The 26,735-nt window shown below is 35.6% G+C and overlaps 3 protein-coding genes across 5 annotated transcripts; all 3 read left to right on the forward strand.

Moving 5' to 3' along the window:
* The first annotated feature begins 19 nt into the window (after positions 1 to 19).
* Positions 20 to 3,292, forward strand: sft2d2a (SFT2 domain containing 2a). Its single transcript, XM_039647767.2, has 8 exons — positions 20 to 284; positions 421 to 510; positions 805 to 890; positions 999 to 1,080; positions 1,626 to 1,661; positions 1,770 to 1,828; positions 1,957 to 1,986; positions 2,208 to 3,292. The coding sequence occupies exons 1-8, from the start codon at positions 219 to 221 to the stop codon at positions 2,257 to 2,259; spliced, it is 501 nt and encodes a 166-aa protein (XP_039503701.2). The 5' UTR covers positions 20 to 218; the 3' UTR covers positions 2,260 to 3,292.
* A 191-nt stretch (positions 3,293 to 3,483) lies between these two features.
* chd1l (chromodomain helicase DNA binding protein 1 like) lies at positions 3,484 to 17,247 on the forward strand. 2 transcript variants are annotated; one of them, XM_089134247.1, is made up of 25 exons: positions 3,484 to 3,708; positions 4,678 to 4,790; positions 4,898 to 5,004; positions 5,475 to 5,589; positions 5,694 to 5,725; positions 6,194 to 6,275; positions 6,427 to 6,589; positions 7,778 to 7,933; positions 8,021 to 8,113; positions 8,196 to 8,292; positions 8,859 to 8,932; positions 9,342 to 9,452; positions 10,328 to 10,442; positions 10,605 to 10,758; positions 10,920 to 11,100; positions 11,190 to 11,335; positions 11,747 to 11,910; positions 12,042 to 12,244; positions 12,781 to 12,879; positions 13,814 to 13,884; positions 13,980 to 14,094; positions 14,587 to 14,695; positions 15,212 to 15,475; positions 15,612 to 15,696; positions 16,462 to 17,247. In XM_089134247.1, the coding sequence occupies exons 1-25, from the start codon at positions 3,615 to 3,617 to the stop codon at positions 16,582 to 16,584; spliced, it is 3,066 nt and encodes a 1,021-aa protein (XP_088990373.1). In that variant the 5' UTR covers positions 3,484 to 3,614; the 3' UTR covers positions 16,585 to 17,247. The 2 variants fall into 2 exon arrangements, with proteins under 2 accessions (XP_088990373.1, XP_088990374.1); XM_089134248.1 differs by lacking the exon at positions 3,484 to 3,708 and adding an exon at positions 4,181 to 4,198.
* A 404-nt stretch (positions 17,248 to 17,651) lies between these two features.
* On the forward strand, positions 17,652 to 26,538 carry traf3ip2l (TRAF3 interacting protein 2-like). 2 transcript variants are annotated; one of them, XM_039647783.2, is made up of 10 exons: positions 17,652 to 17,870; positions 18,660 to 18,731; positions 20,475 to 21,121; positions 22,489 to 22,531; positions 22,648 to 22,715; positions 23,374 to 23,471; positions 23,577 to 23,645; positions 25,514 to 25,627; positions 25,709 to 25,783; positions 26,346 to 26,538. In XM_039647783.2, exons 2-10 carry the CDS (start codon positions 18,664 to 18,666, stop codon positions 26,490 to 26,492), a joined length of 1,329 nt encoding a protein of 442 aa, XP_039503717.2. In that variant the 5' UTR covers positions 17,652 to 17,870; positions 18,660 to 18,663; the 3' UTR covers positions 26,493 to 26,538. The 2 variants fall into 2 exon arrangements, with proteins under 2 accessions (XP_039503717.2, XP_039503718.2); XM_039647784.2 differs by lacking the exon at positions 18,660 to 18,731 and having other exon boundaries at positions 17,656 to 17,870.
* The last annotated feature ends 197 nt before the right edge of the window (positions 26,539 to 26,735 follow it).

Consider the following 26,735-nt stretch of genomic DNA (forward strand, 5'->3'; position numbering starts at 1 on the left):
CTAAGCGACTTTTAGTGCACTTCAGAAGGTAGGTGGCGTGCTTGAGCAAAATGAGATAATGTTCATTGAAGGCAGCCCAGACGCCAAAGGTGAGCAGAGTGGATGTCATTAAGAAGAGTGATGTCAAGTGAGTGCCAGCTGGACGATGTGACAACAACACATTATCTGGGATTTCTAGTTAATTGATTCAGTTAATACATAGAATTGAATGTTTAGTCATGGACAAACTCAGAGCGGTTCTGGGTGGTCGTGATGGAAACAATGACAACAGAAATATACTGCAGGTAAAGAACTGTGCTGCTCTGCTATAAATCTTCATTAAGAAATGTTATAGCTATTTAAACTTAAATAAATTAGTTGTAGCCTAGTAAAACACCATGTAGCAGCCTAAATCTCAGTTGTCTGTTCTATTCACTCAAGGCGGCGAATGAAGCGTCCACGCTGGGATGGGGTCCGCGCCTGAAAGGATTCCTCGCCTGTATGGTCATCGGTGTTGTGTGCTCGATCCTGGTCAGTGACTTAAACTTTAATCAACTTTATTTTGATTATATTTTACACACAGGTAACTTCCTTTTAATGTTGAGAGGGGATAGGCGATGAGTTGGAGAAATATGTTTAGAAGCAGAGCTGTGTCACCGGTTTGACCTGCTCTCAGGAATGCGTATTACGTTGAAATGCCATTTTGCTGTGTACATCCAAGTATTTTGAGTGATAAGTTTAGGAAAGAAACTAGTTTTATTTGGTATAACTTTGTGTACCATTATATTAATAACTAGCCTTTTCTTCCTTTCTTTCTTTTATCAGGGAGTATGTTGCCTATTTATTCCCAAAATAGGATTGATTCTCTTCATTGTGTTTTACACATTTGGCAACATATGCTCCTTAGTAAGGTCGGTCACCAAGCTATAATAAGTTGTACTAACTTTGTATTATTTTATTTGAATTTTCTCTTTGAGACATTACTGAGTTTTCTGTTTCATTTGAATCCACCCTCACAGCACAATGTTTTTGATGGGACCATTAAAACAGCTGAAACGCATGTGTGACAAGACCAGAGCCTTTGCTACTACTGTTATGATAGTGAGTTCTTTTTTTTTCTTTCTCATATAAAAACAAGATAATCTAATTGTGAAAATAATGCAGACATGCTAGAAGAGTCTTTGTTTTTGCACAATATTTGTAGTGGTTTTGTTTACAAAAGTAAAGAAGAAATCAAAATGTATCTTTTTTTCTTTTTTTTTTTTTTTACTTTTGCTTTTTAATGCATGTTCTTGGTTTTATTTTAAACATTTCATCTGTGCACATTTAAAGTTTTTACACCTGAAACAACTAACTTTTTTTAGACAATGACACCAAGAGGGGACTATGGTGATAATAATAATAATGTTAATAATGCTGCATTGTGTTTTCATATTAAACATCCTGTTTAATTTGGATATAGGCTACATCTCATTTTGAAAGTTTTTTTTTTAAATAGCCATTTTCTCAAAAACAAATCAGATGCACTAGAAAAAAAATATTATTTTAGTTTATGTGTAGCCTTTAGATATCTGCCATTTACAAGAAACACAGATTCTGATTACAGATACAGTATCTATTCTCATCTTTTATTTTTTTGTCTATAGACATGTCTGGTCCTCACACTCTGTGCAGCTTTTTGGGTGAGTTCTCATCCATCTGATTGTATATTTCTTAATAATATGAATCAAACTCTGATTCAAATACAGTATAATTTTAACTTTTTATTAACACTAATCTCTGTACCACAGTGGAAGATCTTTGCACTCACTTTGCTGTTTGTCATTTTGCAAGTCCTTGCATTTGCATGGTAAGTTTCCATTGACACTTTGCAGTAAATATTAGAATTTAAGTATATTTTAAACCAGTAGCACAGCGTTCAGTGTCTATTATTGTACTGAAATAAATTTTATCTACTAACATTTTTTTTCTCTATAGGTATAGCCTGTCTTACATTCCTTTCGCAAGGTTAGTCTGGAATTGCACAGCATTAGATATTAACAGATTGACATTGACAAATGTGTAGTTTTTATTTGTTTATTTATTTATTTGTATTCTGTTATAAATTAATTATTTTGCAATAAGCAGATCTGGTAAATGACAGAAGTAATCATGGACCTGGCTGCTTTAGAATATTGAGTCTGTTAGAAATCTTTTAAAAGGCCTTACATTCTCTTTTCCTTAACCAGAGATGCCATCCTGAAGTTTTTCTCGATGCTGTTCAACACATGTGTGAAATGACAAGGCTGAGGTTTGGCCTTTCACCACTCCAGATACTTTCTGGTCAAGTATTCTGTGATTCCGGGATCATCAAAACATCATTGACAGACACTGCTAGTTTTAATGGAATTTTCTTAAAGGGTTAGTTCACCCAAAAATGAAAATTATGTCATTAATGACTCAACCTCGTTCCAAGCCATTAAGACCTCAGTTCAACTTCAGAACACAGTTTAAGATATTCTAGATTTAGTCCACGAGCTTTCTGTCCATCCATTGAAAATTTATGTACGGAATACTGTCCTTATCCAAAATAAAATTAAGACATCATCAAAGTAGTCCATGTGACATCAGTAGGTTAGTTAGAATGTTTTGAAGCATTCAAAATACATTTTGGTCCAAAAATTACAAAAACTATTACTTTAATAAACATTGTATTGGCTTCTGGTTCTGTCCGTAGTGACACTGGTGACATCATCAGCGTCTCTGCGGACTCGTGAACGCAGAACTGGAAGAGAATACAGTGTTGTAGTAGTTGTAGAGTAAAGTTGTAGTTTTTGTTATTTTTGAACCAAAATGTATATTTGATGCTTCAAAACATTCTAACTAACCCACTGATGTCACATGGACTACTTTGATGATATCTTTATTTCCTTTCTGGACAAGGACAGTATACCATACACATTCTCAGTGGAGGGACAGAAAACCCTCGGACTTAATCTAAAATATCTTAAACTGCTTAAACTGTGTTCCGAAGATGAACGGAAGTCTTACGGGCTTGGAATGACATGAGTGTGAGTCATTAATGACATGTTTTTCATTTTGGGGTGAACGAACCCTTTAACTCTGAACATAAAGAATAAGACTCCTTTTTACTGAAAGTGATTTATTTTAAATATGTTGTAGAATAGTTAGGAAAGATTTTAAGATATCTGAAAAGGGATATTTATATAAAAGCAAATATTTTTGGGGTGGCTTTTGAAAGTTGCACTGTATTTTTCTCTGCCTTATACTGTATAATGATATCATCCTGTAAATAAAGTAAAGTTTTATCAGATGATTTGTCATTTTCCTTTCATACAGTATATATATATATATATATATATATATATATATTAATGTGTTGTTGTTGTTTGTTTTTTTATCACTGGCGCCTTTAAAGTGGACCAGAGCCATGTCTCTGAAGTGGACTATACGTAATTGCATTGCCGACTACTCATTGGACAACGTCTGTCTTGTACACGCCCACTCACTGTTGCAGGAAGTAATCCACTTCAAACTCATCTGGCGCGCGTAGCGCAACCTAGCTTAACTTTAATATTCGACTGAATAAAGTGTCGAAAGTTAGAATTTAAGGAAAACGTAATTAAACCACAACAATGTCAATATTTCTTCAAGCTGTCAGTCGCAACATACCAGAAAAGGACAAGTCGGAACTAACAGAGAGTGACTTGAAAAAATGGGGACTAGGAGGTGAGGGAATGAGAAGCTAAAATGTTTTTAAAAACACGGAAAAGTATTTGTATTCCGATTTAAGATTCAATGCATGACAATATTTCACAAACGACGTGTCACAAATGTAAGTTGGGCCGCACACAAATATCAGCACACCAGAATCTGTACTGACGCTGTTACACCGTGTTTAAACTGGACTAAACCATTTGCAAGTCCATTTGTCCTTCATAACAGAAGTAGCGCAGGAGCTCGGAGTACATCAGAAATAGAGTGAGGCATCAGTTTACTGTCTGGATTTTGTTGTGTCGTGTAGCATTGTGTGGCATCCATTGTTGTGTCACTGATTATAATGGGTTCTAGTTTCTTTGTCCGGTCTAGACACAGTGTTATGAAATAGCAGAGTCCCGCCTCATATTCTCAGTGTTCTTCCTTTAAATCCTAGAGCTCAAGCTTAACCTGACACACTTCTGTGCCATGAACTGGCACAGTGGAATCCTAGTTGTATAAGGTGGGAAATTGAAATCCATAGTGTGGATATCAAAACCAAAATTACATATTACTTAACAATTAGTTAATAGTCATGTGCCTCAAGTAAAGTCGTAACATAATGATACCTTTGCAAATCATTAGCAAATGATTAATTAAAGCAGACAACTGGAAGTTGATGTGCATAGCTTTGACTAGTTGTGGTAATTAACACAATTTACACTATTAGTTAATAAAATATGTTATTAAGGAATTAATACACAATGACACATTGAATTAATAGCAATTACTGTATTACTTAATCTATTAATCATATAGACTATTAGTTGCTGAAGCAGTAATCATTAATTAATGGTTTAGCTCCTCATGAGTCATACGTTACCTCATGATTATCTGTGCATTATTTAAACATGAATTAATGCATATTAGTGAAGCCGTATTGTAACGTGTTACCGTTTTCTTACAAACAAACACTACTATACTTTATCTCCTTCCTAACAGCTATTAATCTGAGGTCTTATCAGTTGGATGGAGTTAGGTGGCTGTCACAGTGCATGGAGATCCAGGAGGGCTGCATCCTTGGTGATGAGATGGGTCTGGGCAAGACTTGTCAGGTTAGTAATGTTATGGGCTTATCTTGCTTATATTGCTTGCTTTTAAGCCAAAGATTTATTCCAAGATATCAGATATCAGATAAGTGAGATGTCATCCTCTGCTGTAGACCATCTCTTTGCTGGCATATGCTCGTGGATGTCTTAAGATGAACGGACCATTCCTTGTGCTTTGTCCCTTATCAGTTTTGGAGAACTGGAGACAAGAGTTGGAACGGTAAAGGATACTAATGTATGATCAGACTTGTGTGGTCTGTGTATTAAAGTCACTGCATGAAATACAAATATGTGACAAACTGTCACTCGCATGAAATCACAGCCATAGCAAACTACAACCATCCAATCAACTCCCTACAGACAAAATCAAGTCCCAAGCTATTTTTTTTTTTTCATGTTAGAGAAGCATCTTGGATATGCATCACAATAGAGAAGAAAAGACAATCGCAACTTCCGTATTATGATGATTTTAAACATTTTGATTTCTCACTTTATTGTGACTATGAAACTATATGCCACCCAATGAATGTGTGAATAAATCCAGCATGAACTGATTTGACCGGAAAGACAATATGTTGTCACTGTCACTAGATGGAGACAGTAGCATATATTAGTATCTACATTGAATGCAAGATATGAGCTTCACATGTAAGATTAGTTAAGTTTCTCTTGCTTTCCTTTTTCATTCAGCTTCTTTCCCAGTCTTTCTGTGCTCTATTACACTGGGGATAAAGAGAGACGGGCAGAGCTCCAGGAAGAGCTCAAAAATGGCAAAAACTTCCATGTTCTTCTCACCACCTATGAGGTTAGTGCACCTGTTTTCAGAGGATAAATGCATGATTACTGCATTCAAAAGATTTCAAAGTTTTTGCACTGTTTTTAATGTGAAATCTTTCTCATATTTAATAGATGTGCCTCAAGGATGCCAGATTCCTGAAAAGGTGATCTATGTTGGTGAACAGATCATATATTATGAAACTTTATAAAAAAAATATGTATATATTTACACAATTCTCAATACACAGACATTTTTTGTGTAATTAAATGACCATATTGATACCATATCGATTTTTGGGTAATATTAAAGCTTTTTTTTTTTTCATTATCTGTGATAACTGCAGATATATTGGTCGATTTTGGATATTAAATGTTAAATTAATCATATTAATTTGCCTTATTTTTAAATTACCTTTGCTGTCACTTAAAGTTAATCTTTTTGAAACCTAATTAGTATGTAGTGTTTTTTTTGTTGTTGTTTTTTTTTTTTGTTTTTTACATAACAGTGTACATTTTATTTAATTTTTTTTACATTTTTCAGTTATTGACCATGACATAAAATAATTATCAGCTTATCGGTATCAGCGACAGCGATTCAAATTCAACTGTACCACTCCACTCTCTTCTCACAGCTGGAAATGGAAGATTTTAGTTGTTGATGAGGCTCACAGGCTGAAGAACCAGGAATCATTGCTGCACCAAACCCTCAAACAGGTTACACGATTGCATTTTAATATAGGCATGCTTTAATATTTTTATTGTCACTGTCAGTGTGTAAAACCCATGATAATAAACCGAGCACTGCCTGTCGATCGTTCAGCTTTTCCCTGATATTAACTGCCATCTGATGTCTGCTTTTTCTCAGTTTACAGTGAGTTTTCGAGTGCTGTTGACAGGCACTCCCATTCAGAATAACTTGCAAGAAGTCTATTCCCTCCTCACCTTCATCCAGCCCAGTCTGTTTCTCCCTGAAGATGTTGAGGACTTTGTTAGGGCCTATACAGACGTACAGACTAAACCTGCCCTTGGTATGGCATCACCAACCTTTGCTGTTTCAGTTTGAAAACCAAACTGTTTGCTCTGATAGACAACTTATGTCTTCTACCATGAAAGTCACCATGAAATCAAAACTGACAATACTTGTTTTTTGGAATACTGAAGTATTTATTATAAACGATTTATCCGTACACGTCATATTTTTTTGAAAATTCATATTCCGTTGTAATTTTTTTTTTTAAACAACTTCCCCTCTCTCTTACTCTGACATCTCTTTTTTTTTCTCGTGTATTTCGCTGCAAGGTCAGGACAACCTGTCTCTCGCTGTACGTTTTTTCGTCTTCATTCCAAACTTGGGTCTTTAGCCGACAAAGTTTAAATCCCGTCTGGCTAGCGCACTTCCCGTAAGTTTACACATTAAGTCAGTAGGCGGAGAGAAAGTGTTTTTTTTTTGTGAAATTTCGAATGCATTCGCCCACACGAGTGCTTAAACATGCAGCAATTGTGTTTTCGACTACCTCTGGAAGTGGTCACAAGTGAACAAGCTCAAAACGCTGCAGACTTCGTTTACACCTTTATCCACTTGTGATCCTATTGATCAAAATGCATCTTAATACCAGTATATGAGATCGCAGCAATAGCAAACCACAATGATCCTATCAATTCCCGATAAACAAAATCAAGTCCCAGTCCCACCCTCCTTTTTTTGTTTTTTTTTGTTTAAGAAGCTGATTCATTCGGATACACATCACAATAGTGAAGAAAAGACTATCGCAACTTATGTTTCATGACGACTTTAAGGTTGTTGGCTTAAGTAATTGTTAAATATCAAAAATAACTGCCATCATTGACCTTAAGGGCTTTAGTTAAGCAATCATATTTTTAAAATCTCTTTTCTTTCACTGGTAGAGATTTAATTGCTGAAAATTACAGTGCCACGACTCTCCCTAAACCAATTTGTTCTGCTCATCAAAAGAGCTCAGATATAATGGTTCTAAGGGACACAGAGAAATTTGATAGATTTGGTGCCAAACTGAACACATCAGAAAACTCAGAAACTTGGCAGAGCACAAAAAAAGATGTCAGAATAGATAATCTCTCCTTGACTCAGCAGTCAGATTTGCCAGTGGCTATTAGAGAATATAGATCATAAATTCTCATCTTTTGTACTCTGGTGACCTTGTTGTGGGAGTTTGTAATATTGTTGTTCTTGTCTGCAGCTGATGAGCTTCATCGAGTGCTCCAGCCTTTTTTACTACGCAGAGTTAAAGCAGAGGTGGCAGCTGAACTGCCCAAGAAGACAGAACTTGTTGTTTTTCATGGGCTGTCTGCTCTTCAGAAGAGATACTATAAAGCCATTCTGACGAGAGACCTAGGTAAAGGTCAACAAAATGTCACAACAGGAAAAATTGAATACTTTAGCAACAAAAGGATGTGTTCATTCTGGTGTTTAATAATTTCAGATGCCTTCAGGACAGATCAAAGTTCTAAGACACGACTTCTGAACATTTTGATGCAGCTCAGGAAATGTGTGGACCATCCTTACTTGTTTGATGGTAATCACTTTCTGTGATTTTCTATGAAAATACATTTATTTATCCAACTAATTGTCTTTATTCTGCACCATTTCCATGTAAGGTGTGGAACCAGAACCGTTTCAGATGGGGGAGCATTTAGTGGAGGCCAGTGGGAAGCTCTCTTTGTTGGACACAATGCTGGCGTATCTTCAGGAGGGGTTTGTCTTGTCGACCTAAAGTCGAGCTTCCTTCCAAAAGCATATTGATCTGGTCTATTGTAGATATTGAGATTTGATTTTGTTATCATAATCAATTGATGGTGAAACAGACATTTCACTTTCTGAACTTTTTTAGTTTAGTTTCATATTTGGCCTTCCGCAATGTAAAATACCTTCCAAACTGTTTAAGCGTCATATCATTAATTAAATAACTTTTGATTAGATTATTTATTTATTTATTTTTAAAAAAATACAAAATAATTAATGAATGAATGCCACACAAAAAAAAATCTTACAAAATCATATCTCTACCAAAATACACTGTTGGAATGGTTATATGTAATTCATCCGTGTGTCACGCTGAGAAAAGTAGCTCAGACTGTGGGTAGTTTCAAGATCAAAGTGAAAAAAAAAAATGATGGTTCATTCAAAACGGCAAACCTTGGGTTGTAAAAACAAAGTTTTCAAAGGATTAAAGTTACAATTGTGTAGCTTTAAATGTCTAGTTTTAAATGTGTTTTATTGATTTGGTGATATAAAATAAATGTTTTTGTCACTGTATTCAGGGGCCATCGTGTTCTTCTGTTCTCTCAAATGACCAGGATGCTGGATATTCTGCAAGATTACTTGGAGTACAGAGGTACTAAGACACACTTTGACTTTGTCAGAGCCTTTTCCTTTACTTATCTACCTGTGATCTCACTATGTGCATGACAGTAAGAAGTGCTTACTGCTTGGTTTTTTTTTATAAATAAACAAAAATTGTCAAAAATTGTCTCAACAGACTTTAAATGATGAAATTAAAGTGAAATCAAAAACCACGTAGTGTTACCACAGGCTTTTTTATTTTAAAATGAATGTGTATTAGCTTTGTGTGTTTCTTTTCAATTTGGGACATTTATGTAACCGTACCCTACATGTTCTTCTAGTAATCTAGCCCTCTGATCTAGAGCAGTTTATGTGGGTTTAGTATCACATCCTGTGTTTGCTGCTGTGTGTGTTAATGTGCTACCGGCCTTGTAACTGACAGCCCTCCCAATTCTCCGCAGGTTACAGTTATGAACGTCTGGATGGTTCAGTCCGGGGAGAGGAACGTAACCTAGCTATTAAAAACTTCAGCACCAAAGATGTTTTTATATTCCTCCTCAGCACTAAAGCTGGTGAGTTCACAGTCTGGGAAAGCCAATCTGAAATCTACTCACACTATCACACTTTATAAACCAATCAGCAGTGCAAATCATATTTTTTTTTATTAGTTACTTTGGTTTCTCTTTATTTGAATGGTCCATTTCAGTTGATTATAAGTAACGCTGCACCTACATCTCTACTAACTCTCACTAGAGTGTTAGTAGAGTATTAGTAGACTGGTAGGGTTAGGGATAGAATAAGTTGACATGTAGTTGCAAAGTTACTTATAGTCAGTAGATTGTCTGTTGGAGGAGCATCACAATAAAGAGATACTCTAATGAGAGTTAGTTGACATGTAGTTGCTAAGTTACCAGAATGTTCAAAGGGGACCATCAAAAAATAAAGTGTGTTACCATTACTTTATATAATATTTTTAGAGTGTTATATTTAAATACCGTTCAAGGTTGCAATATTGGCCTTATGCGTTTGATGCAAATCTTATTTATTATTAATATTACTTGAATTATTAATCGAAAGTCGAGACGAGATAATGCATAAATATTGGGAACATGATTTGTATGTATGAGATGGTGGTGCAAAACTTGAGTGATGTAGAGAGAGAGATTCTTTTTTTTTTTCAGAGCTGCTCATATTACAATTACAGCATCACTTTCATTCTAACGTTTTATTTAAACTCTTTACACACTTCTGTTCAAAATGTTGCCTATATATATATATATATATATATATACAGTGAAGACATTTATAATGTTACAAAAGATTTATTTTCAAATAAATGATTTTCAAATCATTTTTTTTATCTTTCTGAGCCCTTTTGAATGGTAGTGTGCCTGTATTTGCTAACCTGTATTGGCACCTTGGCTTACAAAAGAGTCTTTGTTTTTAGGAGGGGTAGGAATGAACCTAACAGCAGCAGATACTGTGATATTTGTGGACAGTGATTTCAACCCACAGAATGACCTACAGGCAGCAGCCAGAGCCCACAGGATTGGCCAAACAAGGTACTCCACTGGCAAAATGCATATTCTATCTATGTTGTTCCAGCTAGTCTTAAAGTGTCAGGAATAAAAAAGGGATGTGTCCTGAACACGCTTTAAATGTTCCCATTTAAGGGCACTTTACTTGACCATGGAGATAAATTCTAATCTCTTTTTTGTGTGCAGGCCTGTTAAAGTGATCCGGCTCCTCGGGAGAGACACTGTAGAAGAGATCATCTATTCCCGTGCCGTGTCTAAACTACGCCTCACAGACACGGTGATTGAGGGGGGACGTTTTTCTCTGCTGGACCAGGCTCAATCCGCAGCTTCTGGCCTTCAGGTAGAAAGAGTCCTCTGACTCTCTTCGTCTTATCTCTAAAGCTCATTTCTGTGCACTGTTTCCTGGTTCATATCTTTGTGCACTTGTGGTTTCGCTTATTGTGAAACTGCACACGTTCACATTCTCGGTATGCTGTCTTTTTTATATCCCCACCAATCTAGTTGAGTGAGATCCTGAAGTTTGGTGTGGATAAACTGCTGTCGTCAGAGGAGAGCTCTATTCAAGATGTGGACCTCAGACTGATCCTAGGGCAGTCTCGAGATGGGCAATGGCTAACGGATGAAGAGCATGTCAAGCTTAATGAGAGTGTTGAAGAGGAAAATGAGGACATGGAGGGTCAAAGTACAACTCTTAGCTTCTTTTCAGTAATCTTGTAATAACACTTGAAAATGAGAATGAAATGAATTGTTAATGTGTTTCCTGACTTACAGACCACATGTACTACTTTGAGGGGAAGGACTACTCTAAAGACCCCAGTACAGAGGATGAGAAGACCTTTGAACTGTTACTTGAGAAGCAGTTAGCTGATCTAGGGGATGCTGGGAAGGAAGGCCGCGCACTTCGGAACAAAGCTGGGGTGACTTATATCTTAACACACATGTTAAAGATAAAATTTCTTCCACACCTATTTAAATGAAATAATTTGGGGTCTGTATTTTTTATTTTTATTTTTGGAAAGGAATTACTACTGGTATTTTTATTCAGCATCCGCAGGGACTTTACATTGATAAAAGTGACTGTAAAGACTTTTACACTTTAACATATATATATATATATATATATATATATATATATATATATATATATATCAACTTTTGAACAGTAGTGTTTAATGTGAATTTAACTGTTTAATTTGTTGTCATTCTTTTTCTTTCATGATGGCTATTGATTAAGATTTGAGATTGTTGTTATTATATTTATTAATTTACTTCATTTTAACTAAAGCAAAAAACTAAAATCAAAACAAACGTCTGTCACTGCCTATCAGGTGTCCCTGACTGGAGCCTTGATTGACCTAGGGCGGAAGAGGAGACCTCTTACAGAATCAGAGTTAGAACAGAGACGTCAGAAGAGACAAGAAGGTGCTGCAAAGAGGGCAAAGCTACAGGAGGAAAGGAAGAAACAACAGGAAGAACTCAATTACAGGAAGAAGTAAATATATATAATGTGGCATTCACATTCATTTTTGACCAGTATATAGTATATGTGATTTATGTTCCTGTGTATGTCTATTTAATTGCCTGTGTTGCTTATGTGTATCTCTGTTTGTTTTTCAATGGCAGGATGGCATGGTGGGACTCATGTGGCTACAGATCGCTGTGCTTGCCAAGTGTTGACAGTGAAGGTGAGGAAATGGAGTCTGATGAAGATGATGATGTCAGCTGGAGCTCCACTGATTCAGAACACAGAGCCATTCGCTATGTGCTGGGTGATGTGACTCGTCCTCAGACCGATCGAGAAGATGCCATCATTGTGCACTGTGTTGGTACGTCACTATTAAAAACGTCTCAATGGTGTGGCTAAGTTGGCCTATAACGCTGCGTTTCCATTACCCTTCAAATTGCGCAAATTGAAATGGAACACAATGGAAGCACGTCCATTTCACAAAAACTCCTGTTAATCGCAAAAAAGTTTTTGCACTCGCATGAGGAGGTTTTTCACGCAATTGGAAAAAGGAATATTTCGAAAATGAACTAATCAAATCGAAAGCTAATACCGTCTGATTATTTAATTCGTATGAAAGGTGCATGTCTCTCTAAAGGTGCATCCGGAGATCTAGATATGTTTTTAGCCGACAATGATTTTGGAATGACTTATCGCGAGAGGAAAAAAAGAAGTTTTAGTCGCAATAACCAATGGAAACGCCATCATTTTGCAATATTTTTTTAGCGACATATAGAAAAAAATGGCAAAAGTTTTACGCAAATCTGTAATGGAAACGCACCTACTGTCAACATATTGATTATTCTAAGTGAAGTACTTCTTTGTGTGATTAACTGTATTTGTGTGTATATGATGTAGATGACTCTGGATACTGGGGCAGAGGAGGATTGTTCACCGCACTGGAGCTCAGATCAGATGAGCCGAGGAAACAGTATGAGTTGGCTGGTGACATGAAAGGTGACAAACCTTTTCTGTTTGCTGAGACAAGTTTAATTCAGGCTCTGTCGTTACAAACATTCCACACTGATGTCGGTATCAGTTCACACAGCTCACTGTGTTGCTTACAAACTGATTTTTCATTAAACTGCCAGAATTGATTTAATACCCATAATTAATGTGATGTTTGAAAGTTGTGGTATCTAAAACTATTTACACTTTAGGTAGTACAGTTTACTGTGTACAGTTTCACGTAATAATGTAGTTCTGCTCTACACTGGGGTGATTGTAGACATTTGTAATAATAACAATATAATTATTTTCATGGTATTATCATAAATTGGCCAAAAATACAATCATATATTATTCTACATTGACTAAATAGCATAAAACACTAAAATTGTAATTACTAATTTTAAAATCCAAGTAGATCACAATATATTAAATATATAAAAATATATATTAATTAGAGATTTGATAAAGATTACACTACTGTTCAAATGTAACCAAGGAATTATTTATTTGATCAAATAAGCTGCCAATAAACAGTAAAAACCGTTATTTGTATGATAATGCAGAATTATCAGCAGCCATTGTTCATTACTCAGTCTTCATTGTCATCTACTGTCATCTGCTGTGCTGTGTTTTTTTCTCAAGAAACATATTTTATTATTAAAAACAGTATTTTTTTAGGATTATTTGATGAATGGAAAGTTTTAAAGAATAACATTTATTTGAAATATAAATCTACACAATTCAATATCCAATATCAGTACATTTTATTGAATATTGACCAATACCAATAAATTAAAATTAAATTAAATAAATATCATTAGAAATGACGGCTTACTCAACAAACATAGATTCCATTCCATGACTGATTGGGTCAAAATTAAAGGGCAATGAACAAAATATATATAGCCTATATGATAAAAGTGATAATTGTGTGTTGCAGACTTAGAACTTGGGAATGTTCTGCTTTTTCCTATTGATGATAAACAGTCAAGGCTCAGTGGAAGAGACTATGTAAGTCAGCAAGCTGTTTATGTCTTTAATCTACTGCTATTAATTATTTTAGATCATTAATTTATTTAACAATTGTATGTCTCCTGTCTCTCTAGCTGGCACTCATAGTTGCCCAGCAGAGGGATAAAGCCAACAAGTTGTCAGGCATTCGGCTCACTGCCTTGGATGAGGGCCTCAAGAAGATATACAGAGATGCCAAACAAAAGAAGGGTACTCGGCACTCATTTGTGAAACTATTGAGCGAGTTGCAATGAAATGGCTTCATATATTCACTTTTAAACAAATGACTTGTGTATTACACCAACTTTTCTGCAAACTTGTTTTAAAACCCAAGTTTACTGCACAGTGCACATACCTTTTAGTCTTATAGAGGTTTGATTGAGATTGTTTCCAAGAAGGTCGATTCGTTTTTATACTCTTTTTCTATGTAAACATCCACTAGATCAGGGCTAGGAACTTGAGATCCAACCTTCACCTGTAGTGTTCTAATAATCCTAAAGACTTTGATTAGCTTGTTCATATGTTTTATTTGGGTTGGAGCTAAACTCTACAGGAAAGTCAATCTCGAGAGCTAGAGCTGCCCAACCCCTGTGCTAGATGGATGTGTTTGTCCATTTAACACCATTCTATTCTGTGTGAATGCCCTGTTAATGTTGTCTTTAACCTCTGATATTAAAACCTTTTCTGTGTTATCTTCAATAGCAAGTGTCCATCTGCCTCGGATTGGTCACTCCACTAAAGGTTTCAATTGGTACGGTACAGAAAGACTCATTCGTAAGCATCTGGCCACCAAAGGCATCTCCACATCGATGTATCCTATTCCAAAAGTCCTAATTTTTCACAAAAACTGCTTACTAGTTAAAACCATGAACTGAAGCCATAAGTTATTTGTATCACTTTGGCATTTGGCTTGATATGTCAATAGAATGTAATATCTACACTAAGAGTGCTTTCACACTGGCAGTTTAGTTCAAAACAGAGCAAGGTTCGCAGGAAAAATTGGTCATGTGAAAGCTTTCATGTGGACCAGAGAGCACACTTTGATACCAAACCCAAAATGACCTAGAGGAGGAGGTCGGAGTTCGATTGGAACTGGAACAGGGGCACAATTTGCTTTAATTTGAAAGTAGCTAAGCAAGATAAAAGCACATGTACTGGGGTTTGAGAGAATCGAGAGAGTGTGAAACCAGACCAATGCAAATAGGGGCACCAGCATCAAGCCCCCAAGACCCCTAAATGAATACACTTATTGCTTTAGAAGTACTTTAGAAGTAATGGATTTGATATCGGCATTAGGAACAGGAATATTCCTTGACTTGTTTTTCAGATACTATTATAGACGAGCCGCTTCACACTCTTCTACAGATTCTTCCACCACATGCACAGCTACTCCATCAACCTCAGACCCTGCAGGATCAGCAGCAGGTTCCCCACTCTCCTCCAGTCCTCTTGGCAATAACAAAACAAAAATCTCCACTATGTCACATGATAGTCAGGACACACCTGGGTTGGCTGACTTCATGAGAGGTGTTCATGTCTACTTCTACAACATGGCTGCTACAGAAAAGAAGAAGCTCGCCCGCTACCTTATCACATATCCTTTCATGTCCCTCCATTACCTATACGTTTCCTATGGCGCTTAACCATTAGACTACATCAACACGTCTATCACATCACATTTATGATGATAAATCTTGTTGAGCTGAGTTTACTCCTTAACATTTCTGCACATATGATGGTGATGAAGAGGATCTCATGAGCTCACACGTCACTCATATCATAGGAGAGGTAGAAAGTCCTGTCCATGCAAAGGTAGTACCATCAAAACACTTAACTTTTTAAAGAGCTATTAAAGAGGACCTATAATGTCTTGATTTTGTTTTTGCAGTTTATTTGAATAGGTTTTCATGCTTGACTCATTTTTATATGACGCTCTATGAAGCCCCTCCTTCTAGAAAGTGCAATGTGCTTTTAAATTAACAATGAGTTTCAACACACTATTAAAGTCCCCCTGTAGTCAATCATTGTATCCCTTAAAAATCATCTTTGATCACCAAAATGACATATTTACATTTTTTTCCTTGGAAGAAAACCTTCGTGTGACGTCAGAAACCGGCGTTTTCAAACCGCGTTTTTGGTTCACTGCAGTTTTAAGGAGAAAATACCCAGCAATGGTGTGGACTTATGAATTTATCCATTTATCATTTATCCTTTAACACAACTCAACCAGGCCTTGTCCCTTTTTTTAGCAAATGCCTTGAGCCGTAAATATTTAAATGAGGAAAATATAAAAAAGTTTAAGACTACAATCAATGCGGTTTCAGGGAGTTAAGAAACAGTGCTTACGGATATAGAGAATAACTCTCTATGTAGTGATTGTGCTTCGTGAATGCAGACGTTTTCATGCTCACATAGCAACATTACACACTAAATAATGTTGAACATGTAAAAATGCATAATAGGACCTATTCAAAATGCCGTACACTAATTAAATTCATGTTTAATAATACTAATATTTTGGTATTAGATTTAGTAACAGAAATATGCTTTGCATTATTCCCCTTTTTTTCTTTTCAGGAACTGCGAGATCTATTGCATCAGTACCCTAAGGCTCTCCTTGTAAAGAAAAAGTGGCTGGAATCCTGCTTTGCTAACCAAAGGAAAGTCAGTGTGTCTACATATGAAATTAGGTTAAGATGACAAAGCTCCACCTGTGATCCTTAGAAGTGACTGATCAAATGAGTTTGCCTTTATCTAATCTACAGTCACACCTATTTTCTGTTTAGGTTTTGAAATTAACTGGTCTGTCACTGTGTATCCAGATATGGCTAAATTACATCAGAAGGTTTGTCATTGTATGATTTAAATAATGAAGCATTGCTTTCTGTTTAAAGAGAAACAACACTTACAGTAAACAACACTAATGTACTTACTCTATGCACTTATCTGTGTTAGATTGATTGCATGTATAACATTTACATTATTTGATATTTTCCTACATTTCACATGATAACCAGTGTTTTGGTTTAAATTTCACTATTTTTTAATTATGTCAACATGATAAAAAAGCTCATATCTGTTGTCCTATAAAAATATGTTCATTGCACTAAATATGTAATTGAGCAAATTAATTAAATTACAAAGAGATACTGATACAGCAAATCTATTTTACATATTTATAAAGCAAAGTTACAGTTAAAGGTGTAAAAGCTATAAGTTCAGAGTCAGATCTCGGATGTCGGTGTTACTCAGAAATGTATAGCTCTAAAAACCAAACCACAGATGTCTATGATAATGTACTTATGTTTCTGGAAAGTGATTCTCATTGCCCATTTTTAGCAATAAAAAGTAACCCCCAAAATACTTCTTTGAATTGTTTATCCTTTTTGCTTTAAACCACAATAATATAGTCTTAGAGTAGATAATAATTAAAAAAAAAAAGAATCTTTAAAAAGCCCATCCTTATAGTTATTTTAGTAGAATTCTTGTTTATTAAGGTAATGGCAATTTTACTTTCATTTTTTAGTCTAAATACGGTGTTGTTGTTCAAACAGTATTGACAAAATTAATAATATTGTTGCCAATAATATTAACTAATTTATTATTAACCATATTACTTATCGTCAGTATCCTTGCAAGTTAGTTGCCATTTCACAGTTTCAACCCACTGTCATTTGATTTACAAACACAGTGAATCGGTTCATCAGAATCGTTAAAAAGACTCGGCACATAAGAACGCCTTTTGATGAAGGCAGAGAAACATCTACGAGGATGTGTTTTCTGGGAAATGGGCGGAGTTTGTGGTGTGAAAACTGAAAACAGGCAGGTGTTCATAAACTTTCAAGCAGTAGGTAACGTTTCTTCAAAGAAGAAGAAGTTACACGTTTCTTTGAGTGCTAAAGCTCGTGTGGTCTGTAATGTCCAGCGATTAGAGACTCATCGGGATTATATCATTCACCCCACTGAATCTGCTGGTCAGTTTACAGGTATGGATGTGTTTATGTGATGTTGGACGTCAAATAACTTATATCGAATAGGTGAAATTGTAAGAGCAGAGTCTGAGTTTTATACGTTTTTTAAGTGTTTAAGCTGTTAATCTTTTCAAAGATATTATTTTGAAAGCTGTTACTTTTATACTACTGTACTAGTACGAAGCTAAAACTTAATATGCGTTACTTACACTGGTTGAGTAGCTAATACTTGTTGTTATGCAGCCCGCGGCAGTCACAATTTTAAAGCGTGAACACGAAAGCGCAATTTTAAAGAGTGAGCACGGAAAACAACAACGAACATTTCCAAAACAGCCTGCTAATTTTTTTCTTTTCTTTTTGTTTTACAATAAACATAATCATTATTGTTACTATTATTGTTATTTTTTTTTAAATAAAATAAGCGTCTGCTAGAAGATCCCATTTCATGTATTTTGATATAACATTATTTGGATTTTAAGTGTTGTGGTAAATGTCGTTATTGTATTGGTACCCTCTCTGCCCCATTTGTGCTTGAGGTTGTGGCCTTTGTTAATTGTGATTTCCCATGTGTGTCATATTGGTTTCCATTGTATATTTAGGTGTTTTCCGCTGTTTGTTGAGAGAGAGATAAATAAACCCTTGGCTTGTGGGTTCAGTGTTTCAGCAAGTTTCCTTGGCAAGTGTTTCAGTTGCCAAAGGTTGTTGATTGTCTTAAATACAGCCATTTCACAGGGTGATCATGCCAGTCAAGGCTTCCTGTATTCCAATCTTATTAACCATTTACATTTTTTTTGTGCTGACTAGGGATATGAAATGGTTGCAGCTCTTTTGTATTAGGCACAAGGATGGTACTGCTCAGCACTGCTTACAATATAGGTAAAATATGCCTCCCATAATGACACAAATTTTATCAAGATATAAATATATACGCATACTCACCTAAAGGATTATTAGGAACACCTGTTCAATTTCTCATTAATGCAATTATCTAATCAACCAATCATATGGCAGTTGCTTCAATGTATTTAAGGGTGTGGTCAGTGATGTGGTGCCTGGAGAAGTGGTTATGCTCTTAATTTATGTCCCCAATATTTTTTTAAGCATCCTAGCGAAGGATGAACGCTCTGTGTAAACTTAAACAGTGACATACAAGAACAAAAGTCTTTTATTAGTATTGAAAATGCAAGACTTTAGAATATAAAATATAATGAATACAATAGAACATATAGAATCACTAGTATTTTTGCATAATAGGATCGTACGTAGGGTTTTCTAAATACCTAGAAATAGTAATATTATAGTATTAATATTATTATAGTATTTTATTGCTTATTTATTTATAATTATTTATAATGTTGCCTGGTCTGATGAGTCTTGATTTTTTGATATTTTGAGACGTTCAGATGGTAGAGTCAGAATTTGGTATAAACAGAATGAGAACATGGATCCATCATGCCTTGTTACCACTGTGCAGGCTGGTGGTGGTGGTGTAATGGTGTGGGATGTTTGCTTGGCACACTTTAGGCCCCTTAGTGCCAATTGGGCATTGTTTAAGTCAGGCGAAACTAGGATGGTCATCAAAACACAAACGGCCGTGTGCTCATCTGATTCAGAGATTTCGTCCAGGAGAAATTGCCATCGTTGAAATTCGTAGCGCACAGCGAGAGCACAGGGACTAGCAGTCCGCCCAGCTCGAGCCAGTCTGAGCTCCTCGTCCTCCTCGTCATTTCAAAATCCTCTTCTTCCATATCATGTTTAGTTTCTTCCGTCATTGTCATACTTATTGTTATATATATATTGATTTTAGTATCTGCAAGTGAAGTCCCACCCACTGATCTATAATAGGTCTGTAGGGTGAGTGGGTCCCACCCCCTGGAATAATAATGAGCTAATGTTTGTAGTCTCTACACTTTTGAATGAAATGTGACTTCCTGCTTATTATGATGCAAAATTATGATTTTTTTACGTGATAATAAGCAGGAAGTAAAACACTTGAATAATCATTTTAACCATCTCAGGGGGAATAACCATTCAAAAATATGACTGGATTTCTAAAGATACAAAGCTTAATGCAAATGGGTGAAGTGTCCCTTTATATATATATATATATATATATATATATATATATATATATATATATATATATATATATATACATGTATATACATGCATACATATATATATATATATATATATATATATATATATACTTTTTGCATTACCTGCCAATGGCTAGTAGACTAAGAATTTATAAACATAATATAAAATATGGTAAGTAATATAATATTAACATAAACCGACAGCTCACACTGGCACTGGGCTGTCTTTATTTTTGAGCCCTGTTTAATCAAACATTTTTGTCTAGCAGCCGCCTTCTGGCATCTGGGAACCAGTTGTTATGTTTTGCATAAAGAATGTTGTTTGAAACATTGCCGTTTGAATAAATATTAGGCTGCAAGCCACAGCAATATTCTATTTGTAGTGTCATTGTGTAATTGTCACTCTTCAAATGTTGATTTTCTATTTCTTTTTAAATTGGCCATTTCTTTATCTGAAATTTTCAGGTCTTAGGTTTTCTTTCTCACTAACTAGGAATTTCTCTCCATTTGGCCACTACAGTTTACAATCCCTCAACTTTCCAGAAGAGAACGACGAGACTATGGATAAACTCATTACTGAGGACAGCATCTGTGACTCAGACTCCACCGATTCCCAGCTCTTCCACGCTGACAGTTGCATGTCTGAGAATGAGTCATTGAGAGCACAGGCTGACTTCACGGTTATTTGCAGAGACAGAAAGACCAACTACAGATCCACACAGTCCAGCTACAGACCTTACCAGCCCCCGCTAGGTCTACCCTCCGGCTACAGTCCCCAGACGCCCTTTCCCAGTCAGACGGAAGCATGTCTGAGCACCCTAGAGCCACACGACGGAGACCTGCTACACTCGAGTTCAGTGGGCAGAAGTTCGGTGGAATACCCTAGTGGCAACCTTCCCTCTTGCTTGGTGTCTGGAAATTACTGCAGTTATCCCGGTGATTCCAGCTACTCTTGCTCTCCAGACAGGCACAGTCTGGGAGAGGGGAGTCTAGAACAGCCACGTTCACTGCACTCTATCCCAACTGCATTCGCGCCTCACAGCTACTGCATGCCACCCTGCGCGTCCCGTGGGCCGCCCTGCTATAGTCAGCACCCTGTGGATGTGTATAAAATGGATCATGGCTGTCATTACAGACCACATTACCAGATGCCCTGCTGGCCTTCACGTAAGTCCTCGGTTCTTTGTTAAAATTCAATGTCTATTATGATATTATGAGTCATAAGTGAGTTTGTTTTTTACATGGAACTTGTAAAATTGATGTAAACAGTGATGAATAATACCAACACATTCAAAACAAGCCCTCCGTTGTCTTTAAAACGACCTCATAATTGTGCACTGTCTTTATCAGGGATCGTTATCAAGCCTGTGTCCAATCAAATGTATGCAATTCAGTTGCGCAACAAGTTTCCATTTCACTCAACTTACTTAGTCAGAAGGTTAAATAAATATCACTTTTATTTGTGGTATTTCAATGCAAAAACCTATTTTGTATTCACTGAATCAACAATATAGTTGTTGCTGAACTAAATATAAATTATGTCATTGTCGCCCTTTTTGTTTAAATGTATAATTTCTGTGTACATTATAAAAATAATAATTGGCTGACTGGCTGTGTTTGCAACATCTTCCATTGCATTACAATCGACACGCATATATAAACTTATCACTTTAATAAATGTTTAATATATCTTTCTACGATCCATCTGACGTAACAATTCTAAAGCTGATTGGTTGCACAGACGAGTGAACTGATCAATGGCAATTTGTCTTAATTGACAAATGGATAAAGAAAAGCAGCTGAGAAATGTAGTTTACAATGTGCATTTGAAAAATATTTAAATTCACTATTTTATTGTTTTATTTTACCACATTTTAAAACAAATTAAATAGTTTATTTTTTCCATGTAAAAATTCTTAACTACATTTTAAGATATTCATTAAAATAAACATTTCAAAGTCTGTTGATTAGGCCATTAAAAAATGATTATTTCCATTTTATGTTTCAAACTTAATTGCTTAATTTATTTTTTTATTTGTAATTTTTTTTTTTTTTTTTTTTTTTTTTTGTCTGGCACAGTTAGGTTAGCTCAACATTGAGCTATTTACTGCAGGTGGTGAACGTAATAATAAAATGAGATGTTTGTGTAGACATAGATTTGTATAATTGTATTGATCATGTCAGCAGTAATTCATCAAATGATGGAAAAGCATGTTAGAAATTGGCAAGTATAAAAACAGGAAAGAGGCCTGCAAAATATTTGCACATTTTTATTTTATTTGCATTCAGGCCAGCACTCTTAAAGTCTAAGTGAAATTATTGAGTGAATTACTCTCTTACTTCTATTCATAAATTAGCAAGTATTCATCATTTTTTTACTTGATCTGATTGGCTAGTAACTTAAATTATCAGGTGGATCTAATCCTCTTAAATAATATTTTGGTTTTAATAAAACCTGTTAGGTTACTGATAAAGCATTTTTACAGTGTATGTAGATTAATGTCTCGCTCACGTCCTCATTTCATCTCCAACAGGGCTTGAAAACAGCAGACAATCAGCCTCGGAGTTCACTCACAGGTAATGTATAATAGTACTGGGGGTCTTGTATTGATTGTAGGTGATTTTACAGATTTTCAGTGATGGATTCAACTTAGTTTTCTGAGATCTTTATGCAATGCTCTGATCTCTCACAGCGGCCACACCTCTCCTCACCCTCGAGCTAAACTAACTCCAAGCACAGCTCCTCTGTCCCTGGAGCAAAGTGAGTGTACACACTGACGTTGAGCAACACTGAAAGAATGTGGAATTTGAATAAGATGTGTGTGCCGTTGACTTTAGAATATATATTAAAAAAACATCTTTAAGTTGAATCTGTTCTTCTTCAGAGTCACCTGATTATAAAGTGTTTGTGTTGAAGATGGTACATGTAGATTACATTTAATTAATAGTACTTTAAATTTAATTTTCAACAATTAATTCCCCAAAAAGACTAATAATATAATAATATGTAAAGGATGTAGCCGACTGTAATTGCAAAATAAACCCAGACAGAGCGATCAGAATGCAAAGCGGAGGGGTCTTGCATCACTCTGAAGGGGTTTATTCAAAGGAATAACCTACAATTATGATTTTTGTCATAATCATGCAGCCCTTACATGTAATTAATAATTCCATTAATTGCATCTAACAAAAACGTTTTAGTTTATATGTAATGTGTGTGTGTGCATATATATTCAAACATATATGGGTGTATACACACACACATAAAATAATAATAAGAGAGAGAGAGTTATACACACAAAAACGTTTATGTTACATGCGATTAATCATGCTATTTGACAGCACTAAATAGAATCGAATATCTTGAGTTATAATTCTGGAAGGATCTATGTTCTTTTTTACTCTTTTCATTATTGCAGGGAAGGTGTTTGTTACTTATGAAGCCGACAGTGAAAAACATGTCAAAGAGATCATCAACTTTGTTGCCTTACTGAGACACAATGGCTTCTATACTCATGTAAGACATGCAACCTATACCAAACATTGCCTTGCAGCCATGCTTTTCACTGGATGCTGGGTCTGTCAGAGATCATGTTCAGTCCTTTTTGTTCTTTTTGCACAGATTGACATGTTTGAACAACAGTTCAAGAGCATAAGCAAGATTGACTTCATGGAAAGATACATCAGCGAAGTAAGTAGAGATTGTCTAAGACCTCCTAGTATTTCAGAGTGTGTTTTTTATAGTTTGACTTGCACAGCATAAATTCTAGACCACACTGCAGCTTATTTTGACCAAGAATCACCTCCTGGGTAATATTATAAGACCGAAAACTGTAAAGCAACCAAACAGACAATTTTGCATAGTTATGTGTTAAATATGACATCAAGATGGTTTTTATCACTCATTGGCCTAAATCATGTGTGGATGACTGAAGTGCTTCTACTTTTTATCTGTGATCAACACCTATTGTAAATGCTAGGAGAAAAAAAAAAATCCCCTAAAACACATCGTGCAGCCCAAACCATAAGGCCTAGAGACTTGAAACTCTGCCAGATGGTAGGACCTCAAATTGGGGAGAACCTATCAGAGTATGAGCCCGATTGGCCCATAGGTGATACTACAGTAACCAAAAGTACTAAATTGCTCATAACTCCTAGACCGTTTGACTTAGCCTCAATAATTATCGAAAAAAGTTGAAATTTTGCATTTGCATTACATTTAGAATGTGGTCCATGGCAAAATACAGCCAAAAGCCAATAAAATGGCTTCATGTTTCAAAGTTTCATGGAGATTGGACCATAGGTGGTGCTATATCCGTCAATTAGGTGTTCAAGCACGAAACGTAAGATATCATGCTAGATTCATGGTAAATCATACTGGAACATGGTAAATAATGAAAATCACACTGTAATGTGGTGTATCATCATGCTAAAACATGGTCTATTCCATCTATGATGGTAGTACATAAAACTTAATGTCTTTTGATACTTTTGTGCTTAAAGGCCTGAACTGCTTGAACGCCGCTAAATGCTGCTTGCAGCTTTTGTTTATTAATTAGGCTATGTCATTTGTGAATGTTTATTTAAGAAGCCAAAGCTTCATAGATAGACCATCAAATTCAAATGCATCATCTGTAACGTCTTAAGCTAGGAAAACTTGTTTGTTCAGTGGTTGCATTTATACAGCAATGCTTACTGCTTTTGCTGTTTATGGTCAACACATTGAGCCTTGTGGTGGGTGCTCTCCTTGGTTGAGGACTTCTTCAGTTCTTACAAATCTCAAAAAAAATGTAGCATTGATGTTATATGTCTGATTAAATGTCACTGTTTAACCTTATAAACTGTATAAATGCCAAGGATTGATCCCTGACACATAGTGACACATTACTATTACATTTTCCCTTTAAAATGAATGTCTACAAGTAGTTGCTTTTAGGCGATTTAATTTGTGCTGAGAATCTGAACAGGTTCAATGTGTCAATGTCATTCAGGCAGTGTTTGTCCGTCCTACTCGTGTTCAATAGTATTTGCTTCTAAATGATTGCAAACACATCTATAGCACAACAAATGTAGTCAACCAGTATTCATTTTCTTCTCTGACTTTCAGATTATAATCTATTGAATTCTGAGGAATTGATTTAAACATGGTAAATGAGTTAAACAGAGCTGGAGTAGAAATAAATATGTCATTTTTACATTTTTTATTAGACATATACACAAGTTGCATTTGTAGGATTTTATAATGCCCAGGTATTCTTATTTTGCATTAATTTGAATGGCATGAACAAATCCAACAAAACTTTTAATTTTATGCATTTTTTTAGACCATCTAATAAAAAACATGTAACCCTGAAACAAGTAGTTTTAATTGATGTAATTCAGACCTGAAGTGGGGGAGGACATATTTCTAGCATATTTCTGAATGATTAACCCTGCTTTTCTAGTTTCAGCATTTTCAGAGCGAACCAACCTTTTTAATTATTATCTGAAGTATGCCTAATTGCTACTTTCTGTCCATAAAGTTGTCTTTTTTTTTGTTTATTTTTTTTAAATACACAGAAAGACTATCTGATCATCATTGTCATCAGTCCAAAATACCACGAGATTGTGACCAACGCCTCGTTTTACATGGAAAACGATGAAACACTCAACACTGTCTACATACACAAGCAGGTACAACTTACAAATAATTAGTGGAAATAGATTTTTTTTCTTATTTTTCTTGTCAATTGACTTAAAACCTTTGTCTTTTAGTTACAAAATGAATTCATTCAGAATGGGGCCAGGAATTATAGATTCATCCCCATTTTGTTTCCTGGTGCCAAGAAGGTAAAACTGAATCTTTTCAGCAACTGATTAAAACCTATTTAAAACCCATAGTTCACCCAAAAATGACAATTTCCATCATTTACTATCTCTCAAGTTTTCCAAACCTGTATGAATGAATCTTTTTTTCGGCTGAACACAAAAGAAGATATTTTGAAGAATGCCAGTAACCATTCTTTGCCATTGTATTGCTTTCCTACCATGGAAGTCAATAGGACCCATGAACTGTTTGGTTAACCATATTGTTCTAAATATATTTGATTTGTGTTCAGCAGAATAAAGAAATTCATACAGGTTTGGAACAACTTCAGAATTTTCATTTTTGGGTGAACTATCCCTTTAATGAAAATTATATTTCTGTTTAAACAAGTACTCGTTCGCGCAGCCAAAATCCTTATTTGTGATTAACTATTATGATAACAGCAATAGACATATGTGGTTGTTTCTAAAATGCTCTGGTAACATCTAAAGGATTACTCCAATATATTCCACTTAAATCCAGATTTCAGATTTAATGATGCCTCTGCCTTAGTTTACAACATTTCTGTCTGCTTCTGTCTGTCAGTGCCATGTCCCTTCATGGCTTCAAAGCACGCAAATCTTCACCTGGCCCAGGGACCGAGATGACATTCTTCGTCGACTCATGCGTGTTGAGAAATACAACCCTCCACCCATTGGAGAGCTGCCAACTATTGTCTCCATACCCATTTAGTTGATTATGTTTTCTAGACCCCATTGTATGTCAGTTATGAACAGACCTGTGTGACCCCCCCATGTCATCCAAGATATCCATGCCATTCTTTCTTCAGAATTTCAAAAAGAAATTAAGGTTTTTGATGAAAACCTTCCAGGATATTTCTCCATATAATGCACTTTACTGGTAACCAAACGGTTCAAGGTCCAAAAGACAGTTTCAGTGCAAACTGCAAACTGTTCAAAGGGCTTTAAACGATTC

The sequence above is a fragment of the Pimephales promelas genome, chromosome 8, assembly GCF_988280905.1.
Source record: "Pimephales promelas chromosome 8, fPimPro1.hap1.1, whole genome shotgun sequence".
Classification (NCBI taxonomy): Eukaryota; Metazoa; Chordata; class Actinopteri; order Cypriniformes; family Leuciscidae; genus Pimephales; species Pimephales promelas.

What these genes read in the sequence shown, in the direction of transcription:
- sft2d2a (XM_039647767.2), top strand. Translation starts at nt 219, where the DNA reads ATGGACAAACTCAGAGCGGTTCTGGGTGGTCGTGATGGAAACAATGAC. An exon ending in GTGTTGTGTGCTCGATCCTG is followed by an intron (nt 511 to 804) that starts GTCAGTGACTTA and finishes TTCTTTTATCAG; the next exon opens with GGAGTATGTTGCCTATTTAT. An exon ending in AACATATGCTCCTTAGTAAG is followed by an intron (nt 891 to 998) that starts GTCGGTCACCAA and finishes CCACCCTCACAG; the next exon opens with CACAATGTTTTTGATGGGAC.
- chd1l (XM_089134247.1), top strand. Translation starts at nt 3,615, where the DNA reads ATGTCAATATTTCTTCAAGCTGTCAGTCGCAACATACCAGAAAAGGAC. An exon ending in TGAGGACATGGAGGGTCAAA is followed by an intron (nt 11,101 to 11,189) that starts GTACAACTCTTA and finishes CCTGACTTACAG; the next exon opens with ACCACATGTACTACTTTGAG. An exon ending in CACTTCGGAACAAAGCTGGG is followed by an intron (nt 11,336 to 11,746) that starts GTGACTTATATC and finishes ACTGCCTATCAG; the next exon opens with GTGTCCCTGACTGGAGCCTT.
- traf3ip2l (XM_039647783.2), top strand. Translation starts at nt 18,664, where the DNA reads ATGAAATGGTTGCAGCTCTTTTGTATTAGGCACAAGGATGGTACTGCT. An exon ending in GATGCCCTGCTGGCCTTCAC is followed by an intron (nt 21,122 to 22,488) that starts GTAAGTCCTCGG and finishes CATCTCCAACAG; the next exon opens with GGCTTGAAAACAGCAGACAA. An exon ending in ACAATGGCTTCTATACTCAT is followed by an intron (nt 23,472 to 23,576) that starts GTAAGACATGCA and finishes CTTTTTGCACAG; the next exon opens with ATTGACATGTTTGAACAACA.